Raw genomic sequence first — 22,635 nt, forward strand, 5'->3', positions numbered from 1 at the left:
AACTGGTCGGTGATGTAGAACCTGTTTCATTTGACATGTCTACACAAGCAGTAGGGTCTCATTCGCTCTAAAAAATAGAGTCATCAGGCAGATCCTGAAACTGGATGATCCAGGTGCCAAACAATATGTCATTAGCATAGACACAGAACGGTCATATGCTAAATGTTACCTCTGCATCAACCGACTGTTCATCAGAATATTTCTAGAAATGTAATTCAGGTAATGAGTGTTGATGATATTTTTCTGTTGCCTTTACTGTAGATGGTTTATTTCCATCATGTTGACAAATCTGTGTTTCTGTTCCTCTTCTATGTCCTCTGACCTCAATCTGATGTGGATGCTGGAATAACTCCTTAATCTGATCAATCTTCAGACGATGAGGTAAGAAACCAGAATTTTCCTCAGTCCTGCTGCCGCTTATGATGGACTACATCATGGGTGGAAAGTTGTCTTTGACTATTTCACCAAAAGGTGGATATTGTGCTTTGTTGATGCTCGCCACAGTGATAGCCACTGTGAATTGTGAGGATTTGAGAAGGTTGTGGTCATTGTGAAATATTCACTTTGGGCTTCACTTTGTCTTCAACATGAGCATGTGATTTCTGCTGTAAATACTTTGAGCTTGTGTGACGTCTCTGCTGGGTTTATGTTCTTTAGAGTTTGACTTGGCACTAAAGAAGAATAGCTGAGTGAGAATAGGTGTGTTCTCAAAGCCCTGATTTTCTTGTTCCTTGTCTCGCCACAAAGTGACAACTGAGAATCTTTTGTGTGCGTCTGCTTTTGTTTGTGTACCTGATGCTTTTGTCTGAGTTCACTCTTTCGTGGTTGATGGTTGGCGATCTCTGCAGAGTCAGCATCTCGCCTGAAGCGTATCTTAGCTCAACACTGATGGTGTTCATGTGTTCAGGTCTTTCCAGTAGTCAGCAGCCTGTCACCTCTCTGTCAAAACGGACCCCCTCTTCTTCCTCATCTCACTGTCTATATCCCCGAGCCCTGCAGCTGTGTTTGGCTGAGCTGAGTCGGGGATGAAAGAAGGGGTGGGAGGCGTGTTTGTTTTCAGGACTAAACAGTTTACAGAAGGGTGGAGAGGAGTGGATCTGTATGGGTGTGACAAACCCGGTTCCTTCCTCAGCAGCATTCCTAGCCTATGTGACAAACCTGTACTGTATGCTGACAGAGGTAACACCTTATGAAGAGACTGTCAACATCTGTCCACAGCTTGGAGGCTGCTCCTGCTGCAGCTGCTGCAGGCTCCTGGCCGGCTGACGGCATTCGCTGGTTACTCTCATGGTGGTTTGGCACTTCTCTCGCTGCCGGGTATGTGATTAAACAAGCAGATGTCCAAGTGTGCATAAATTTAGTTCTTTCCTTCAAACCACACCCATTGTGTGATTTACATAAACACAATGTATCTCTCCGTTGAAAGCCATCATTTAGTCCAGGTTAACATATCTGAAGTGCCTTTAAATCATGCAAGGCTAAGGGGTGTGACGGAAGAAGAGGGTGGCTGTGGCTTCTTTTTGTTAGCCCAAAAATGCCACATAGCTTCTTTCTCTCTCTCTCTTACACACGCACACACAGATAGAAAGACGTCACTGTTCATGGGCAGTGCCAGCTTTGGACAGAGAAGAAGAGGAGGGGATGGTTTTCTCTCTCTTGGCAGTTGTGTCTCCACACACACACACACACACACACACACATACACACATATACATGTATACATCCACTATGGTGCATTCCTCTGTGGCTTTTTCTCAACTAGCCATTAGCTTCCTGTGCCTTCAACTGCTGCTTGCCACTGCAGCCAAAGCGTAGGCAGCCTATACTTGGACTTTATTAGCCCATTAGCTTGCTAGCTTCTGCAGTGGATGCCAGTTTTCCTCTCTTGTGTCTGTTTTTCACATTTGCTGTCAGTTCCAGGGTGTGTGCTCTCTGCTTTCATTTGCAAACTGGAATAGTAGTATAAGAAGATATGCAGCACCACACCCATTCATTCAATGACTGACAGTTCATTGTTGAAGAATCACATACAGTACATATTTTATGAACATAGCATTGAAAGTAATCATACAAGGGGAATGTCAGATCATGGGTGCGACACTTTATGAGACTCAATCAGGTCTGACACTACTGTGCTTAATTAGAACTTCTCTTACTTCCTGCTGCACAAGATATAGTCACATTGTTATCATGTGAGGCTTAAACACCCTCCAGTTCTTATACTAACATAATATTGGCAGTGCGGTAAGTGCATCGTCCATCAGATTATCTCACTGAATCCACACCCAAAACAATAGTGCCACTCTCTTCCGTGAGCTCTTCAGTGACATAACTTGGTGCATCACTCATCAGTGAAACCTGACCCATCATCGGGTATTACTCTCCGCTGGGTTAAGTGCGTTGGCTCCATTCGCTGTTTGATGGTGGCACAGTTGAGAGACAGAGGCTGTAGCAACATTGGGGTTTTTAGCTCATGGGTTAAGCTTTGACAGGCCGCCCTCTGGGCTTCCTCAGTTTGATGTGAGGGCAAACAATCGCACTAGGGAGCAGGCACGCAACACTTCACTGAGTAGGAGGCTGCTGTAAGACAACAATAAAGAGATGGTGAAAGATGAGTGCTCAAAGGGGGATTTATTGTAAATATTGCACGCCATCTATGGGTACAATATCCTTCCAAAAGGGCCTGTTTTTCCACACAAAGAGAAGCTGCATTGTAATTCAACTTAAAATTTTGTCAACGTCTATATTAAATGATCAGAATCAACATTATAATACATGAAATATACTCTTCAATACACCCGCGATATCACAGTTGTGAAAAGCAAAAGTGTAGATGATACAATTAATGATGATTGACTTCCATTTAGCCGCCTCAGTGTCAAAGTGGTATTTCTGTTGATGCTGGTTTGTTGTCAAGGCTCATTGGAACACTTGAACATTGTTACTGATATTAGTAACACTTGTGCTGTGTTTAACACCTACAGGAAAACAACAGACTCAGAAATATCATGGAGTTGATGCACAGTTATGCAATATATAAGACTCAGATAGTTTTAGCAAATAGTGTTAAAAACACATGTGCATTCCTCTTCAAATCTCCTCAAGGAATATCTGATCCAAGACTGCCATTGAATGCCACATTTTTATATAAAAAAAACCTTTGAAATGCTTAGCTGGATTGCCCTATTTGGTCCTCCTCTGACATTCTTACTTCCTATGCTCACCGCTTCCTTCCTGTCCCTGCTGGGCCTGCTCACCAGACCCTCAAACTAATCGGCTCGTGTCTTCATCTCTGCAGATGTCCCACATCAGCCTGAGCTAGCCTCCCATTACCCAGCCTCAGCACTGTGCACAAGATTTGGTCAGAGGGCGACCTTAGACATTCCTCTAAGGCCTCATAGAACTGGCCTCTGCCAAGCCCCCCAACCCGCTATAAATAATCTCAGCCCAGTTCCCATGGCCCCCACCAATGTCCCGGTACTCAGCTAGACATGCATAAAATGCAACAGGGACACCAAAGAAAGGGTTACTCTGTTCTACTTCCTCTGTGGGTTCGCTCTCTGGAAGGAAGTGGAGCAGGTGTCAAGGTTATCAGAGCAGCTTGACCGCCATGATTGAATGGAGTCAATGATTTAATCTGATAATTATTTGTGTTGTGTTCCAGCTGTTCTTGGTTTGAGACACGTGAATTGTCCATCTATGGACTGTATGGCTCAACGTTGTGATGTATTTGTGGAACTCAGTGTTTGATTAGGTTTCGCACTTCCAGTTCCGTTTTTCAGGCTAACACCCCAAATGAAACAGGGACTGGGGTTGTGGATAATAGCATAGACTGTATAAATATGGATGTAGTATCCGTGACGTCGCCCATCTGTTTCTGAAACGCTGCTTTGAGGCCAATCGTCAGTGGGAGCCATATTGCTGCTGTCAAGCGATTGGGAGGTAAAGAGGCGGGCTTTGAGCCTCCTAGCCAACAGCTACAGTGTTCCCGCCTGTCAATCAAGTCAGCTGTGCCTCTCATTGGAAGACTCGTAATCTCAATATCTTCAAAATTGCTGCGTTAGAACCCCCCCCCCCACAGTGTGTGCCAATTGAGTTGAGCTATCCAGACTACACTCGTCTTTTGTACCAGGCTGTAAACATGTTTTATTTCTGCTGTTAAGATCGTCTTTTTTGAATTGGTATGTATGTGGTTTCCGGTGCTTCCGGAGCCAGCCTCAAGCAGATCCTAGATGAACTGCAGTTTTGTTGCCGCTTGGAGTGAAGGTGGACAGCACAACCATTCCCAGAAAGTGAAGCCAAATCCTCCAGAGCTCTCCCTATTGTCTGGCTACAGTATAAATCATAAAGCCCACCTCCTCCATTTTGACAGATTGGACATGGTTCAAACTAGAAAGGTAAAATACACAATCAAATTTAGCTTAAATAGGCTTTCAGTCGATATGCTTAGTTCTTATCATGCAAGAATTATTTTTTGTAAAAACATTAGTTTCCATTAGTTACGATGTTGTAAAGAGGGGGTGTGGCGTAATGACTGACAGCTCTGTTGACAAATGTGGGCTCCTGCAGCATTCTTTGCTGGAGTGGCAGAGTGAAAAGAGGAACGGTGAGAGAAAACATAACAAACACAAGTACTAACGCAAACACAAGAGTCATTGAAATTTCTATAACAGGGAGTGTCTGCTTCAAAATGAGACAAAAATCTGTTCTACTGTATTGTCTGACTTATAGACCTGAAGGATCTTGGACATTTTATCTTTGAGTTAAATGTGTGGTTTGGTAAGTGTGTAAGGTTTGATGTCAGTCTCATGACCCCACCAGCCAGATTGCTTCTGTGCAAGCCATGGCTCCAAAACATGTCACCAATGCAGTCCATCACAGAATAGTTTTGGCTTTGCTTTTGAAGAATGGGTAGAGACGTAGGTGTATCATCCATATTTAAATACAGTCAGTGGATAAAACTAAGATGTATTCTACCGCTGTTGTAGCCATCTGTAACTCTTAAAATCAAGTTAAGGAGTTTGGCACTTGTGAGGTGGATTTATAAAGTCGCCCTGAGCTGACCTTCCGTCTTTATCTTGTAGACACAGTCCTTATTGAAGCTGCCATTAATTTTTTTGGTATTGTTCTTGTTTGAACTGGCTTCTGTTGGTCCCAATACCAATGAGTAAAAGCTGTGTTTTTGTTCAGCAATCAGCTAGGCCAGGCACTCAGAAACCCTATGAAGTTTTACTAAATAGTGATTTCATTTGATAACAGCACGCCTGCGCACTTGTGGAGTAAGACGAATTACTTTCAGTTCCTCAAGAGTCATATCATTGCTCCGTTCCAGTAACAGCTTAATTCTTTAAATTGAAGCACAAAAAGAAGCCCTTTGTCACCAAAGATTTAGCAAACATCATGGTTCATTACTGTTGTTAGGGAATCAAAGACTTATCATAAAAAATACTCAACTCCACTGGAGTTTGGCTTTAAGTTTACATCACTAGTGTGGGTGTTTTTATTTTTTGGCATACTCAGATTCCATGCCCTCATTGCACAATTATAGTATTTGCAGCATCTATTCCCAACCTCCAACCCCCGTGGGACGACTCTCAAATTCCTCCAGGTTTTCACTCTGTGGTTTGGAGTGCAGTCATGTCTCAACCTACTGAGATCAGCATATTAAATCAATGTGCAGGGATGTGCTCAGCTTAGTTATGCTCATTTCTGTCTTATTCATGCAGTCATTAAGCCATACTTTGGTGTTTGGAGGCACGCCTTTATAGTAGAAATATATGCATTTAGAATTTTTGGATATGTTTGATGGTTAAATGTTGTTGTTCCTATTAGTGTCAGTGAGTTGTCCGATACGATACGATACAATGTACTTTATTGTCCCCGTAGGGAAATTTGTCTTTGACATCAGTGCTGCACATGTTACCTGCTCCTACAAAAATCACCACAATGACACAAGAACACATAAATAAATAAGAAAAAGTACAATAAATAGTACACACTCATACAACACACAGCATACTCTTAAAGAGAGAGCACCATAACACTGTCCCAACCCTAACAGGCTATTTACTATTTAAAGTTCTAATAGAAATTGGCACAAAGGAGTTTTTAAAACGATTCAATTTACACTTGGGGACTCTGTACCTTCTTCCAGACGGTTAAAGTTCATACTCAGAGTAAAGGATGTGCAACGGGTCTCCAAGTATTCTCTGAGCCTGCCCAAGAACACACTGCTCATAAATGGCCTGAAAGGAAGGGTTGCCAGTCTTCCCTATGACCTTCATGGCAGTCTGCACCAGGCGAGAGAGTTTGGTTTTGAGCTGAACAGAGAGGTTACCATACCATGCTATTGTATCAAAAGGCATTTCAGAGAATTTATAAACTCTGATCCGTACCTTTAAGAGTTTTTATGTACACCATTCTATTCATCCATTAAACTTGATGATATTGTTCTTGTCAAGCACGATACTTCCATGTAGCACAGGCGGTGTGCCAATCAGACTGATGTTAGTTAAGAGGGACAGTCATCCTGGGCCAAGAGCCAAAGCCTCCAACAAAGTCAGAGGTTTTAAGCAGTGTGAAGACACAGCATCACATCAGGCGGATAACAAATTATGACAGTCATTTAAATGTTTCCATCATAACTACATATGAAGGGTCATTTAGCATAGCATCGGACATACTTGATATATGACTTGTCAACTACATCAATAGTGTAAAAAAACTATGTTTGAGCTAAAAAGAATGTCATTGAAATGTTAGTTAATCATCATGCCATCCAACACGTGCTAACCCATCAGCAGTAAAAGATCCCTGACATTGCCTTCAGCCTTTAAGTTATTTTTGCAACCTAACATTTAAATATTACATGAATTTGACATCTTTGATGGTGACCAGAGGTACTTAGCTGTCTGTGTATGTGTTTACATAGAGATGACAATCCTACATGTTCAAACTCAGCATGGTCTTCGGCTGCAGCACCCTGAAAGAAAACATTTCCAGATGCTCCCATCATGCTGCAGGACAGCGAGAGGAAATGCCAGGCAAGCCAAAAGGAAGAGCAGCAGAGATGGAGGAGATCTTCTTGAGGACAGGGGATATAGTAAATGATGGTTAACGTCCCTGGAGGACATCAAATCTCTATCTGGTTCCAGCCTGGAATGCCTTATCTCCAGGATCTGACCCAAAACAACTGTGTGGAAATGTGAAAGACTTTCGAAAGAAGCAGCTCCTTAAACCTGCTGGCATCCCATAAAAAATTGAAAAATGCAGTGAAGCGAAACCAGTTTGATTGCTCATCCTACTGTATGCTATCCACATTGTCAACCTGCAGGCACACACAGACGAAACAGATACTTACACACATGGAGGTATCAGATTTAAACACTTTGGTGTAGGTAAAGTGAGGAATGTGTTAGCGTGCTGTGACATGATGATAGATGGAGGTAAGAGGAGGCTGGGAGTTTGAGACAAAACCACATTTAGAGAACTTTACTATAATTTAGGAAGTGATTTAGTGAGAGAGAGAAAAAATAAAACAGTTTGTGTGAATCAATCAGTCAGTTTTGAATGTACTGTTCCTTTAAAATCATAGATCTCCACAGCTTAGTGCCAACATACACAGGGGACCCCGACTATCTGCAGCAGACAGATAGGCACTGCATAAACAAACACACAGAGAGAGAGAGAGAGAGAGAGAGAGAGAGAGAGAGAGAGAGAGAGAGAGAGAGAGAGAGAGAGAGAGAGAGAGAGAGAGAGAGAGAGAGAGAGAGAGAGGAGAGAGAGAGAGAGAGAGAGAAGCTGCTTGCCCAGTGTGAATAAACAGTGTCAGAAATGTAATGGGGGCAGGCAAAGACCAGGTGCGCTTTTATTGACCATCAGAGTGTGTGAGTTTTCCTTCCTCAGCGTATCACATTTGACTCTGTCTGTGTGTGTATGTGTGTGTCTGGGTACATGTGTTTGACCTTATCCACATCAATCTGCCACCGGCCCCTTTAAAACCAGACACTGAAATAACCGCGGCACCGGCACGCCACTGTTCAGTAAATATTTATTACTCTTAAGTTTCATAAAAAGACTTTCTTGATTTCTACAAATCAAAAATCGACAGCTCATTTCTTTCCTTCTGTCTGATCTGCAGACATTTAGTGTGTTTGGAATTGAGTTGCTTTGAATAAATCTCAGTAGCAGATAATATCCAAATGATACCAACAGTCAGCTGTGATCTGATCCCCTTACACTGATGTTACGATACGTGCTGAAGTCTCTTCCATCTTTCTGAGGTATGTTCTCTTTGTCTTAGATCTACACAGCTTTGTGGTAAGATCAGACAGCTTTAAGCTTTGCTACTGAAACCTTTGAGTCTTTTGAAATTCCTGTTGAACTCTCTTCTAACTCAAATACACCTCTAGTATATACATATCAATGAGGATCGTCTCATGTCGTGTTTTGGTACTTGTCTTTGTATTGATTGACATCCTGTTGCTTCGTAACATTGCCAGTTTTTGTTTTACTTGTCTGTAGAGTGGTAACTGTTTGACACATGCTAGTATGCATGCTTTGGTAATGTGTTGGAGTTGCAAACAGTAATGCTACACGTGTCTGGATTTGGGACCAAAGTATCTAAAGTGTGCCTCTGTGAGAATCCTGCAAACTGAATGAACACAACATGTGTGTCTCATTGAAGGATCAAAGAGGAGACATGTGGCTCCTGCCTCCCTCCATCCCTGTAGAGCCTGCTCGCCCCTTCTCACCTCTGTCCTCTTTCATGTGCTCCCGAATTCTTTTCAAACCCTCTTTTTTGTCTTCCCATGTACGAAGGAACTCCCTGTCTGTCCAAAATAGTTCGTCTCACTTACAGGATTCACTCCCTCTGGTTTTCAGGCTTTCTCTCTTTAACCTCCACATAAGCACACTCACATACCTGTGGCATGTCGACCTCACTATTATCCAGGAGCTCAGACCACACCAGCATCCGTGTCTCTCCACGTGTCTCCATCCTCACAGCCGAGGAGAAAGTCTGTGAATCTAAAACAAATAGTGAGGAATAGTTGTTTATTTTTTGAAGCATACTTTATTGCAAAGATGCTGCTTCAGATCTTGGTTTTGATCACTTCTATTAGTTTTTCCTCTGTCATTAACCTCCCATGAGCACTCTTGCAGTTTTGGATATGCATTTGCTGTATAGACCCTTTAATCAGAGACCTATAAACACTCTTAATGACTGTTTATCAAAGGGGAGTGTACGGGAAACATCCCCTTATTAAGGTGGTGTTAAAACACTTCCATGCACTACAAGCTGTCCACCAAGATTGATCTAATGACTCAATGGTTTATTTTCAATAACTAACAACTAAAAAGTCACATATTTTTTACATCCCTTAACCTGCTCCTCTATTTCTATTTTGTATCATTATAATGAGGGGTATCTTTTTCATTTATTTAGTAGCATTTTGACCAAAATTGCTAAACTATAGAGTAAAACCTTCGTCTGGCAGGAAACCACAACTCATTCACTGCAGCACTGTGTGAGGTGGGTTTAATTTCAGGTGTCTGTGTTATTTTGTGTGTGTTTGTGTGGGATTGTGTGTGTGCACATATGACCTTCAAAGGTTTAGAGGACATGCAGAGTGGGTGCCCATTACTGACTGCTTTATGAAGCGGGTCTCAGTATTTAAGCACCACAAACAGCTAATGACTTCCTTATTTTTACCTCCTCTAGTCTCTTTTTTAGACTCCTCTCATTGAAAGGAAAGAAGAAAAACATCCAGTAGTTGTAGCTGATTAACAGGTTGCCAAGGGCAACTTTTTTTATGGGGTGATACTCACTAGCTGTGCTGTTTTTAGGACTTTCTCTGAGTATCCCCAGTTTATCTTTTTATAGTTTCTTTATTGAAACTCTGAAAAAGACACAGGAACCAAGGTTTTTACATGAAGAGGATCCCAGCGCTCATAGCTCTCTATTAAACGTCTAACCAGGAGAATAGCAGCACACTCAGCCCTCTGGTTATTTTATAGAATTACTGATGTAAAAATAGAAACTTAAAGGACACTGAAAGCCAGGGCACACAGAGAAAACACATAATTTGTCTTAAAGATATTATGTAGTAAGAATATCTGCTGTGCCCATGGTGACTGCAGTATTTTGGACTTCATTATCAAATCAATTTCCTGTAAAACGTAGAGCTCACCAAGGTCAAAATAACGTTTATGCTTGGAAATGAACCGTGTTTTCATCTGTGAACGTGCATGTGCACCTGCTGTATTTCACCAACATTTGATCACTGAGTCTCAATGTGACCTCATCAGCCTTTAATTGAGTTGAGTTTCTCAGAGAAAAGTTGTGTGAACCTCTTTCTTCTTGTCACTTGTTTACCCCTGCAGACAGAAACCAACATGTTTTTCTTCAAAGGAGTTTGATTAAGCAGAAGACACGTTAACCTGGAACAGTCTGCTTCCCTGAGACACCAGGGAAAAGAAAAAAACATCTTACTTGCAAAACATTAAAGAAACTGGGATAGAAGTACACTGTTGCTTTTGATCAGCTGTTTAGAGATGGAATTTACGGCTCTTTGAAGGAAGCTGGATCTTGTATATCAGCTCCTTTCAAACAGCATTTCAAAAGACTGGTTCCTTTTTATATTTATTTATTTATTTATTTATTAATTTTTAAGAAGCCAGCCTGGGGTTGACTCATTTTATCTGGGAAATAATCACTAGTAGGATGATTTACATCTGTCAAAAAAAGAATGGCGTGCAACTACAAATCGGTTCCCTCGTTCGTGTCAAAGAGCCGGTCAATAGATTTGGTATCTTTCGTGAACGTCACAATTCTACATTTGTTGAAAAGAAGTAATTATTTAACTTCCAGGGGTCGCTCTCCTGAATGTGAATGATTCTGGGCTTATTTACACAGAACTAAAAATACCTGAAAAATAATTGTCTAATTAGCTTACACCAATATGCCTTTTTTTTTTACAGTGCAATCCAACAGTTGAAACATTTTATGAGCCCTTTGGGGCCCTGTAGTCTCCCACCACAGAGCAGACCCCTGGAGAGTAAATAAACGCCCTCAGTGTCCTTGCCATTCGACTCCACCTGTTGACCGCAGCCACAGAAGACTGCCAGCCGCCCTCTTGTGCCGCCTGTTTGTGTTATTTCTGTTTTGTGAGGAATGTGTCATACTACGGGAGCACCATGAGGACGGAGGAATGTATTTAACTTTTTGATGATGTGATGGGTCAAATAACAAAACACACAGTGAGCACATTCACATAACAAACTAGAGTAAATGTTCTCATCAGTTATTTTTTTATGCAGGAAACATAAGATATAGTTTTGTTCTCTTCACATTTTGATTGGACAACAAGGAAAAACTTCACATCCAGACAATAAGATGTAGCTCTTACAATGTGAATATCTAAAATGGCACTTTGCGGTCTTTGCCTTTCAGCCACTTTGGTTATGAGATTGCTTTCTCTGGGAAAACTACAGCACAAGTGGGCAGAGAATGAGACATCTTGGCATTGCATAACAACTCAAGACAATGTGTACCAACCCCCTGGGGCTTTAAGGAAACCTAACCCCACAAAAACATATCAATTCCTGTGTGACATGAAGGAGCTGCAACGGTAAATTTCTGCCTCCATAAAACACACAGAGTCAAAGTTAACAGTGTGATGGAAGTTTGGCGTGTCTAAGAGCATCTGTCGGGAGCTGTTAATCTCTCTCTGGATGAAGGAAAGTTTTTGAATGATTTACAGCTCCTTCTTGTTGGTGCTGGAGCTGCAGAGCACCAATAATCTCTAAATATCTTTCTGTGGAGAGTCAAGTTTTCCCTCTCTAAATGAGCAGTCCGAGCAGCGTCTTTCTCGCAGTGCTGCCCAGTTTCCCTTGAAATTGTGCCTAAGGGTTGCCCCTTCTCTGCAGTATTAGTATTAAAGGGAAATATTAAAGGCTAGTGCAACCATTCTGCTCAAAGAGACACCGGTTCATCTTCATGAAGTTATACTGTACATATTGAGCTGTTTGAGTGGCCCAACAGGACTTGTCTGATATTTTTAGCTGTGTTGTTCTTTTCTGGTGAGAGTGACTAAATTGAATGAGTTAAGATGCTGATCCGGGAGCACTGTTTTTCTTTCTAATCAACAGCTTGGTCCATCCAGAGCCAGGCTACAAGGAAGCCTGGCCAGTGAGCTCTGGCTGCTGACTTAGGAGTCTTGCGCTCGCTAGTGTCTGGGCTATTAATAGAGTTAGCCTGAGAATTCAGACTAAGGTCAGCAATCAGATTCCTGCTCCCAACTAGTGGAAGGGAACAAGGAAGAAAAGTCCCTCTCAGAAATCATGCCTTTTTTGCATTGCTATTCATGTATGTAAAGTTTCACTCTTGTAGGATGCCTAAATGATGAGGTAAGGGTACCCACTCCTGAACAGTGCCCGCTGCCTAGTCTATGCTAGCAGCTTCAAGATTTTGAAAAGACCACTTTAGGAAAAGTTCTTTACCCATGGGATGTGTCCTCAGCATCTCAGTGACACTGTGGCTTTTTAGATTTATGAGGTGAAACATTTTTATGTGCTGGAGCTGTGGCACAGCAGTTTCGGCTTCATAAAGAGTGGACATGTCAGATTAGAAGGCATGCTCTCTTTATTTACTTCAGCATCCTTTTGTCTGCTAGAGCATGACTGATATCTCTGTAGGCAGATATCACCAATCTGCAATGGACATCAGGGTATATGTTTCCTCTAAGCACAAACATAATAACAATAGGGTTGGGCATTTCAAGCCAAAATACAATTTGATAATCACTGGCATCTATTCGACGAATATTCATAATCGAGCATGAAGAGGTGCTGCTAGTAGCAGGCACTGGTATCATCTGTCTCTACCTTTTATGTCGGTGTTCCTGTGATGCAGCAGCATGCCGTGTATGTTTACATTTTACAGCCATGCTCAGTCTCTGTGATTATCTCCATTTCTGAATTTCATGCAACTACATATGTATTTCCAGCGACTGTCGCTAATTTTTACGACTTCTTTCGCTATTCAATTCAGTTTGCATTCTTCTTCTTCTGTTATCTAATACGGTTAGCAAACAGCTTTAAGACACTCTATAGCCACTGTCTGGCGGGAATACAGTATTGCAACCATAGACTGTATAAAATATGGACGTGGAATCCGTGACGTCACGCATCTGTTTCTGAAGCACTGTTTTGAGGCCAACCGTCGGCGGCAGCCATATTGCTTCTGTCGAGCCAGTGTGAGGTAAAGAGGCGGGCTTTGAGCCTCCTCGCCAACAGCTGCAGTGTTTCCGCCTGTCAATCAAGTCAGCTGTACTGTACCTCTCATTGGAAGACTCGTGATCTAAATATCTTTGAAATTGCCGCATTAGAAACCCCTCACAGTGTGTGCAGATCGAGACATGAGCTATCCAGACTACACTCGTCTTTTGTACCAGGCTGTAAGCATGTTTATTTCTGCTGTAAAGATTGTCTTTTTTCCATTCATGTGTATTTGACTTCCAGATCCTCGATGCACTGCAGTTTTTAGCACTTCCTCATTGGACTCATATTCTTAGACCGGAGGTTGCCGCTTGATTGCAACCAGGCACCGGTGAAAACGATGAAAAACCTACTTTAAAATGAAATAACATTCACATTAACTCTTCGATTTTTAATAAGTGAACAAACATTCGTCCATTCGATAATCATGTCCCATCCATAAAAACAGATGTTTGAATGCAGATAAAATTGCTCGGGCTAGATATGAAATCAATACTTAGTTTGTATATTATATATAAATGTTAAATATTAAATGGGTAAGTTTTATATTTCAAAAAAATGTACAGCTTTCTAGAGTTTTGCATAGCTGTATAGGCTCACCACTATGACCCACCATATTCCTAATCTGTGCATTTCCCCCTCTAGGACTGGTGAAAATACCAGTATTACAAAAATCCAATGCCCACTGTGCTACATTCAGAGCACTTTTGGACCCTATCAGAGTCTTTTAATGTCACTGTCTCGTTGTGATGTTGATGGTTAGAAGGCCTTTCCTTTGTTTCTTTTGTAAAATAGCTGCGGTTTAAATTATGCTGAAGATGTGCTTCACTGGATTATTGTTATTAGCACAGCCCAGCTGCTGGCTAGACGATGGCAGCTTTGTCAGCAATCTGTCCACTAACACAGTAAGATAAATAGACACATGAGGGTCAGTGAATATATACACACACACACACATCTGGAGTTTACAGCTTAACTTAAAGCTACCCAGGCACAGCCATCACACACTAATTTACACTAAACAAATATCAACACATGGCCTCTTATTCGTCAGTCACAGATGGTCTGCGCAGGAACCCAGAACAGCCCCCACCAGATTAACGTTACCACAGTCTGAACGAAATGACCCACACTGATTACAATCCCCTCAAAATCCTCCCATCTGAAGGGTTAAATAGTGCACATGAGTCAGTTTGACAACAGTGTCATTACCCATGTGATGTAGCTATAGCTTAGTTTATTATAACACTGAATACAGAAACTGGTCTCCTCGTTCTTGAATGTGTGCTATGGTCACTTTGTAACATAAATCTCTTATTTCTGATTTATGGAGATTATACTCTGAACATCTGGTAGAGTGACTTTTTAAGTGAATGCTTCTGCACAGATGCAGAAACAGAGCACTCTCTTAAGCGCCTGAAGCCTTTTGCCAAGTAAAGTTCACCCATTTTTATGGTTATCATAACCATATACATCTTTTTATAACCGAGTGAGATGCAGGAATGTGAACTTAAAAAAGCATCTCTCATGGTGAGCTGTAAGATGTTATTTAAATGTTGATCTCTGAGAATTAATCCCCACATTGCTCACAGCCTTGCTCCCCTTCTTGCTATCTTGTCACTGTTGTTAATTCCTCTGAGCAAGCCCTTCACCCACATTCTTCTCTCCTCATTACTGTCATGTTGTGCAGTGGTGGCCAAGCCCCAACTGTTCCCAGCAGTCATAGAGACCCCAAAGGCTGTTTAGCAGAGGAGTTCATCACTGTGTTCAGCTTCAGTGTTTCTGACTGCAGCTCCCTTAAAGAGGCTTCTTACAGTCCTAGATAAGATGGGAGTGTGTGCCTCCTGTAGAAGCTCTTTGCCATTTAACATTGTCCCAATGCCAGTTCTCACTCGTCAGCCAGGTTCAAATATTTCATCTCGAAACTCAGCAGCCAGAACAGGATTGTTTGTTTTCTCTTTGCTGCCAAATAAAAGCGGGATATGATTAAAAGAAAAGGAGGAAACAGGAGAAAACTGCACTGACCAGAAGTAGAGACTGATTTAACCCAGTCTTTTTAAATCCTCCCACATTCACTCTGTTATTTAAATAAGGGGATTTAGTTTGGTGCAGATGTAATCAGTATCTTAAAGCTGGGGTTGGTAATCAGATTTAGATACACTTTTTGTCATACTGGTTAAAATGATCTTTATGTCCTGATGGCAATCAATACATGATGTGTTCTTAAAAAAGAGTGAAAAAAAGCTGCTATCTACAGCCGGAGTAAACCTGGGAAAACACCAACCAATCACCGTTTTTTGGCTCCCCAAATTTTAAACCAATCAAATCCCGTCCAGCCGTTCTGCCCTCCTCCTGCACATACATTTCCCCGGCGTGCACTCCTCCGAGTCCCCTTCTCCTGCCTCTACTTCCCCTGACTCTATTTACTGCCCCTCTCGCTCGACCTCGGGCCTGTCCCCTCTGACCTGATGAGGTGCTTTGCTCAGGACTGTAGTCCGGATCAGAGTCTAAAAAGCTCTCACCAACAAGCAGAATAATTAATGACGTTCAGTAAGTCCTACAGAAAATATATATTTATTGTAGCGTCCGTTCGGACGCTGTAGTGATGACGAGCCGATTCGTGAACACGTTGAGTTTTAATAACCGGTCACTATCGGCCGTGATCACGCCAACCAACAAAACAACAATCAATGTTTGAATGAATGAAAAACTTCTCCTCTCCTCTCTCCCACTCGCACACTCTACACCTCTCCCGATGCCTTCACTGACCGTCAACACTGTAGGAATTAAGAGCATCTACACTGAACAGGTTTAACAAACAGGAGAGCTGTTACAGTATTACATGTGTTATAACTTTTCTCCTGATATCGTGTCACCAGTACAACTGGATAATGCTAGCATGATAGTTGTGAGTACTAACAGCAGCCATGTTTGTTTGTGTTTTTAACTTTAACTATGATAATGTTTTGGTGAGGACCGGTTTTGAATCAGTCACGATCATATGGTCGAGAATCAGCGGCGCTCGCGCATGTGAGCGGGGGGGGGGGCGTCGTTTTGGAGGAGCTCCGAGGGAGGAGGGGAGGGGTTAGACGGAGTCCTGAGGAAAAGCTACATTCAAATTCATGCTGGTTTTCCGAGACTACCAACCCTAGCTTTAATAGTTTACATGCAGTACATTATGCACTCTCAATTTATCCATTTTATTCCTTTCCTACATTACATCCTGTCCTGACTCTACTGAGCTGTTCACAAAACCCTAATAATGGTGCAATGACCCACCTTAAACCTCCTGGGAGAAGTTTTTAACTAGACACACTTTAACACTGATGCCTCTACATGACCTACAAAAAGAGATGAGGTCATCAGCAGAATGTGACTTTAACTATATCGCTATCTTTAATGCCTGTCAACAGATCTGAGAACTCATTTACAAACGTTTGGTACACAGCAATCAAGGCCTGAAAATGGTGTATGCCACTTTCCGAGCAAAATTTGTGATCTATAAAATTAAACTTAGTGGTGAAATTTGCGCACTAACAAGCAAACTCTGACCCATGCGTAGGTGTAATTTGGAGGCAAAGGATATTTGAGACACAGGTGGTGAGATGGTGAACTGAAGTCAGGTTATATTTTAATGCATTTCACACGTTTCATTATGTTAAATACACATTTGTGAATAGACCCACCTCACCTGAAAAACAAAAAATCTGCAGATAATTTGTAAACTGTGCCATGTAAAGAAAAATACCTTCATTGATGTTCTATGGTTGAAAGTGGGCGTGTAGAGGGCCTAATACGAGCTGAGTGTACGGTGATTTATAAAGGGAACATTGTGCTAAAGTGTGCGTCCACACAATTTTGTAAATGTGAATAATTTTTGGCACATGCCTTTTCTGTGTTTTTTTTCGCGTAGGTACACTTTTATTATGGATTATATGCACCGTTATGTAAATCAGACTCCTGATCCTGACAGTGATTTACAACAAGCAGATAAAAAAATACAGTCTTTACATTTTCACTGGCACATTTTCACAGTTAAAATGAAGCAGTTATATTTCTTTATAATGATACTATGCTTGCATGTACAGTAGGGGAGACCGGGGTTGGTTGTCACACGGGTTGGTTGGCACACTCGTTATATCTCGCCACCAGAGGGCACTGTCTCTCAAATTTGGGTATGGACATTTCCAGAATTAGGATCAGAGCTCACCTACATAGTCTTCTCTGGAGTAAGACAGCTGAACTTGAGGTGAGAGGACTTTTTGTGTTTTTCATGTCAAATTGTAAATATTCAGCTCCTCATTATTTTTCTTCTAGGCTTTTAAACGATGGGTTTATAACAAAACAAGTGTTACCCTGACAAAGTGTGAGGGGAAAGCTATAGCTTGGATTTTTATTAGCTAGCTAAATAGTTGTTTGATGGTTGTTAGCCTTGATGCTAGCAAAAAAATCCAGTGGGGGTTGCTCATCAGATTCTCTTTGGGGTTGGTTGTCACATGTAACAACCAACTCCTATGTTGACAAAATCATGCATGGTGAAATAAGTTGGAGTGCCATCACTGTAACTCAGACAGTGACTGCATGTAGCCTAGTTGAGTCGGCCGTTATTGTTCGGCCTATTTGTTTTGCTCTTTATGTTGTTATATAGGCTGGCCTAAAGATGTGTTTCCTGTTCATGTTCCTTGCTCATTTTATGTTAAAATGCATTAAGTTATGTAGGACTATCACTTGTCAGTGCAACTAAACTTTCAAATTTAGTTCTGCCTTCTTGCCATTTTTAAAAGATTTTCACAATGTGTCAGAGTGTCTTTGATTGTTAATTGCCTCTTTGTTACAATGAGTTGGAAAATGAGAGGGATACACATTTTAAGCCAACACCTTAAGCTTCAATTTAATGTAGGAATGACTATTGAAAGATGTTTTGATGATGAGCAATCATCAAAACAGTAAAAAGTGTGACAACCAACCCCGTTCTCCCCTACATGATTAGTGAATAGACAAGACATACCACTCTGTCCATAGGACCCACGAGAAAAGAGACAAAATGACAGTCCCTAACAATGTTTTTTGACATTGTTTTCTGCTTTTTCCACTGAAGCACTGCTATAAGAGACCATTGGCAGGCAGGGAGCACACAGTATATAAGTCAACCTACAGTCAGAAATGTATTCCTTAAGTCATTTTGCATATGCAAAAGTCTTCAGTGTTTGTACCCTGATAGTATTTTTTGTTGTTGTTGAATTATCCTAGATTTCTAGAAGAGCGTCATTTAAACTGTTCGTGTAGATTCAGAAAGACGTGGCAGCGGTCTGAGTGTTATCCTTCAAACCTAACTAAAACATTCTAAATAGGATTGTAAGAGCCAGATTCATGTTTTTGGGTCAAGCTGTGAAACACATTGTTTATTGTGCCACAAGGTGTCATCGTTTTGCTCATTAAGGGCACAGGTATAAAAGTACGTCACCGCCTGGGTATCAGATGTGTGTCTTGACCCGGAAGGGCAGTTGGTTTTTGACCGTTGTTGTGTTGTCACGTTGTCATGTTGTTGCCTTGTCACGATGTTACGTTGGATGCAGTGACGCTACGTCGGCAGGCGGCATGGAGAACCGCGTCTAAAATGTTTGTTTGTGCAATGAATGAGAAACTTGTGGACGCTGTCTAACTGTTCGTACGGTGATGCAATAAATGGATTGTATTGTGCTGCAAACCAAAGTTATGCCTAAGACCTGTTATTTCAACAACTACAGTAAACGGTATTGTATGGACAAACATATGACAGTACAACGCGTCAGCCAAGTCATTCCCGGGAGATATCAAAACACACCGGCAGCTTTAGTACGAGACTAAGCGCCTATATAGGATCATAAATTGAAAATGTTCTGCCCAACTTCTAATTCTCCTCAAATTTTTGGGGCTGGGATCTGGATTAACCATCATGCTGTGTTAGACCCTGCAGGATGCCAGGTGTCTCACCGAGTCTTTGCCATTTCCTCTTGACGGTCTTTTGACACCACATTAACTTGAGGTGCGAGGGCTGCTGACGCACACCATGTGCCACACATATTTTCATACTTCAAAAAATCATCCGTCTCACTCCTGAAACCTGCTGCAGTACTTGTTATGCATCCTTATTAGTGTGTAGATCATTGTTATTTAAGGCCCTGTGGATGTGAAAGTAATCTGCAGAAGAAGGTAATGTATTTTTTAGTTGCCAATAACTGGTTTACCCAATAGTTGAGTGTCAGGTGCTGACTTTGACAGAGTAGTTAGTAGTAGTTAGACAGAGCTGTCAAACTGAATCTTAGCTGCTGTTCTGTTCATGTGTGTGTGTGTGTGTGTGTGTGTGTGTGTGTGTGTGTGTGTGTGTGTGTGTGTGTGTGTGTGTGTGTGTGTGAGGGAATAGGCTTTGTACAGCCTAAATAAATATTATCATGCCCACTGACTGTAAACAGACACTTTCTAATCAGGGCAAGAGGTACCCAAACAAACAAGACGTGATGGCCTTCACTTTAAGCTGTGATAGACTTAACTTTCTGTAAAAGTCTTAATGTCTTATGTAAAATATTCCTAAAAATGGGTACTGTAGTTTTAAGATAAACTCAATTTTAATTAATACAGTTTAACACTAGATTTGTGATTAAATTGGAGAATGTTAGGAAATGTTGTTTTACATTAAAATTATGAAATATTTAAGTATATTTTCTGTGTTTTAGAGGTCCTGTCTTCATATCTCCAGATTTGATATGCTTTGATATAAGACAGTTAGAGTTTAGTGAATCAAGCTTTTCCTTCCACGTCTGCCTGACCATCACTCCCTTTCCTCCTTTTTTCCCCCCATCGCCTCTCTTTCTGCTGCAGCACCAGCCAGTCATTCCTCTGGATGCAGCGAGTGCCTGTGCAGTGCTACGTTATTAATGTCTGCCTGTAAGACTGTGTAGCTCTGCACGAGCTGGAGGTGCAGAGGGTTTGTCCCGCACAGACCTGAAGCAGTTCATGGTCGTTCGCCATCCTCTGCTGGGTCGTGTATGTTTGTGTGTCTTGTTGGCCGTCTGCAGAATGGTAAGTGTGTCATCTGACTTGTGATGAGAAGTGAGATAAGCTCGGCTACACAAGCTTTTTGTCGCAGACAACCTTTCCTGGTTTGTAATGTGAAGAGGCAGATGTAGTCATGTTTTCATCAGTCTGCCTTTTGTTTAAGACAATGATATTGATCGTGTAATGCTCTGAGCAGTGGTCTATCATCATTTTTATCGTCTGGACTAGTCATGAGTCCCTAATAGGAAAGCTGTGCCTCTAATAATGTGCTGCCTGGACTTCCTGCCTACTATGCATGTATAGGAATAGTTGTACTATACGTCTTGGATTGATGTTTCTTGATGGCAGTGTTACAAAGGTCAATGCAGATGAGTTCTTATTCATCTGTAGGGCAAAGCTCCTGGCAGACAGATGTTCTGATAGTTTCACTCCAGCTGTACATTATATGTTAAAGACGAGTGTTCATCCTATATGAATGAGTTTAATGTTGATTGCACATTAGTTAGCACAACGTATGTTTAAGCTAAATGTGCTAAAGTCACTGGCATCACAAATGAGTCAGTTGGCAAGGTGTCCCATCTGTGTGTGTGTGTGTGTGTGTGTGTGTGTGTGGGTCCTTGTGGTGAGGTTTCCAAGCTCTGTAATGTGTGTGTGTGTGTGAGGTTTTTATGTGGCTCTTGATGTAGTTGGGCATCAAGATTAAAGAAGCAGATTACATCCGGGAGGAGGAGGAGGAGGAAAACAGATGGAAAGAAAAGGAGAAAAGGGGACAATTATGGAGCCCAGGCCGGTCAGGCGCCGCCCCAGAGGTCGCCAAAGCCATCTGTTGAGGGTACAAGTCATCGACACGTAACTAGCTCTGAATCCATATTGAGACTTATCAGAAATCCTTTTTAACGTTTAGTCTAGGTTTGTGTTACACTTTTAAAAACTTGTGTGGACTCCAGACTGGTGCACTAAGAAACTTGAAAAATTCATGCATATTAGGAAATCATCTATTTTTGGCTCATTAACTCAAGCTTTGACAGCGTTGCTCTGACTAAATTTGCATCCAAACAATCTCAAACCTCTTAGCCCCAGTGTGCACAGAGGTTTTGAACTGCTTATTCTGCTAACAGCTTTGTAATCCTGGGCACACAGAGATCCTCTTGCAATGTCCGGAGTGTCAATCACAGGTTTTCATTGGCTCAACTTGGGAACTACCGCTTATTGATAAATGATACAGAAGACATAAACAGATTGATCCACAGGGATGTGACCCACACGGCCCAGCAAGGTCAGCTTAAAAAAGGAAGCTTCACACTTATAGAGCAAATATTGTATCTGGACATGGAACATCATGATCTTGTTGGTTAAGGGAAGACATGTGAGCCTGTTGTATATTTATCTCTTTAATGATCCAAAACTTTATTTATAGGAGTCTAAAGACCAAATATTATTCATGCTTCTGTGTACTTGTGTTTCCTTTGGAAAGGAGTGTGACTCGTTTTTGTCCTTTAGAAGAATTCAACACTTTCACACATCAAACTTGTTCTCACTTACAGAAACACTTTGTCTGTACAGTGAAGGTGAGAACATTGATAAGAGGCAGTATCAAGAGTGTACATCTACATGAATCATATTATTTTAGGCCTGTTGTGTGTTTATGTGGTGCTATGTACCCTTTGATATTAGTGTTTAATGCACAACAACATTTTTCCCACTTACACAACAGTCTGATGCCGGATTTTCAGCAACGATACCTCCTCTTTGGTCAATATAATACAAGAGAATTTCTGCTATCAGAAACATTATCTGCAGTAATGCTTAGCCCTTCCTACTCCTATATTTTAAAATTGGTCCCAGGAGACAATCTGAGTTTTTACAGATGTTGGGGATTTTCCTGTGAAAGGACGTTATGAAATGAAAATATGTTCACTTCTGTGTGATCCTCTATTTGCTGACCAGCACATTTTACCATCGCTGGTTGGGAAAAGCGAGTCCTGTCTCCCTCGAGAGCAAAACATACTCTATAGACTATTGACCCGAGAATGTTAGGACGAAAAAGACCTTATGGACTGTCATTCCTTCATCGAAAATGATATGTCTCCACTCCAAGCTCAGTTCACACTTGGTAACTGAAACACTTTTTTACTTCTGAACTCTCTTAAGTGATACGTCAAGTCAAGTTAAGGCAAGTCAAATTTTCTTTATATAGCACATTTTAAAACAACTGCAGTTTACCAAAGTGCTGTACAAGCTTAAAAACACAATCAATAAAAACAAATAGTTCAAAAGAAAAAGAAAACAAAGCCACAATAAATAAAAATAAGATCAAATATT

General features: G+C 41.4%; 1 protein-coding gene across 3 annotated transcripts in view; it reads left to right on the top strand.

The window, feature by feature from the left end:
• Nucleotides 1-22,635, top strand: part of sept4b (septin 4b) — a 52,145-nt gene that overhangs the window by 3,833 nt on the left and 25,677 nt on the right. Inside the window, exons 2-3 of one of the 3 annotated variants that reach the window (XM_034700694.1) lie at nucleotides 374-381; nucleotides 1,219-1,317. In XM_034700694.1, coding sequence (XP_034556585.1) covers nucleotides 1,288-1,317 — 30 coding nt within the window. In that variant the 5' untranslated portion in view covers nucleotides 374-381; nucleotides 1,219-1,287. Of the gene's footprint in view, nucleotides 1-373; nucleotides 382-1,218; nucleotides 1,318-20,151; nucleotides 20,338-22,635 lie in introns of those variants that run through there. The other 2 variants (XM_034700692.1, XM_034700691.1) reach the window with 2 other exon arrangements.

This window comes from Notolabrus celidotus, chromosome 14 (assembly GCF_009762535.1).
Source record: "Notolabrus celidotus isolate fNotCel1 chromosome 14, fNotCel1.pri, whole genome shotgun sequence".
Taxonomy (NCBI): domain Eukaryota; kingdom Metazoa; phylum Chordata; class Actinopteri; order Labriformes; family Labridae; genus Notolabrus; species Notolabrus celidotus.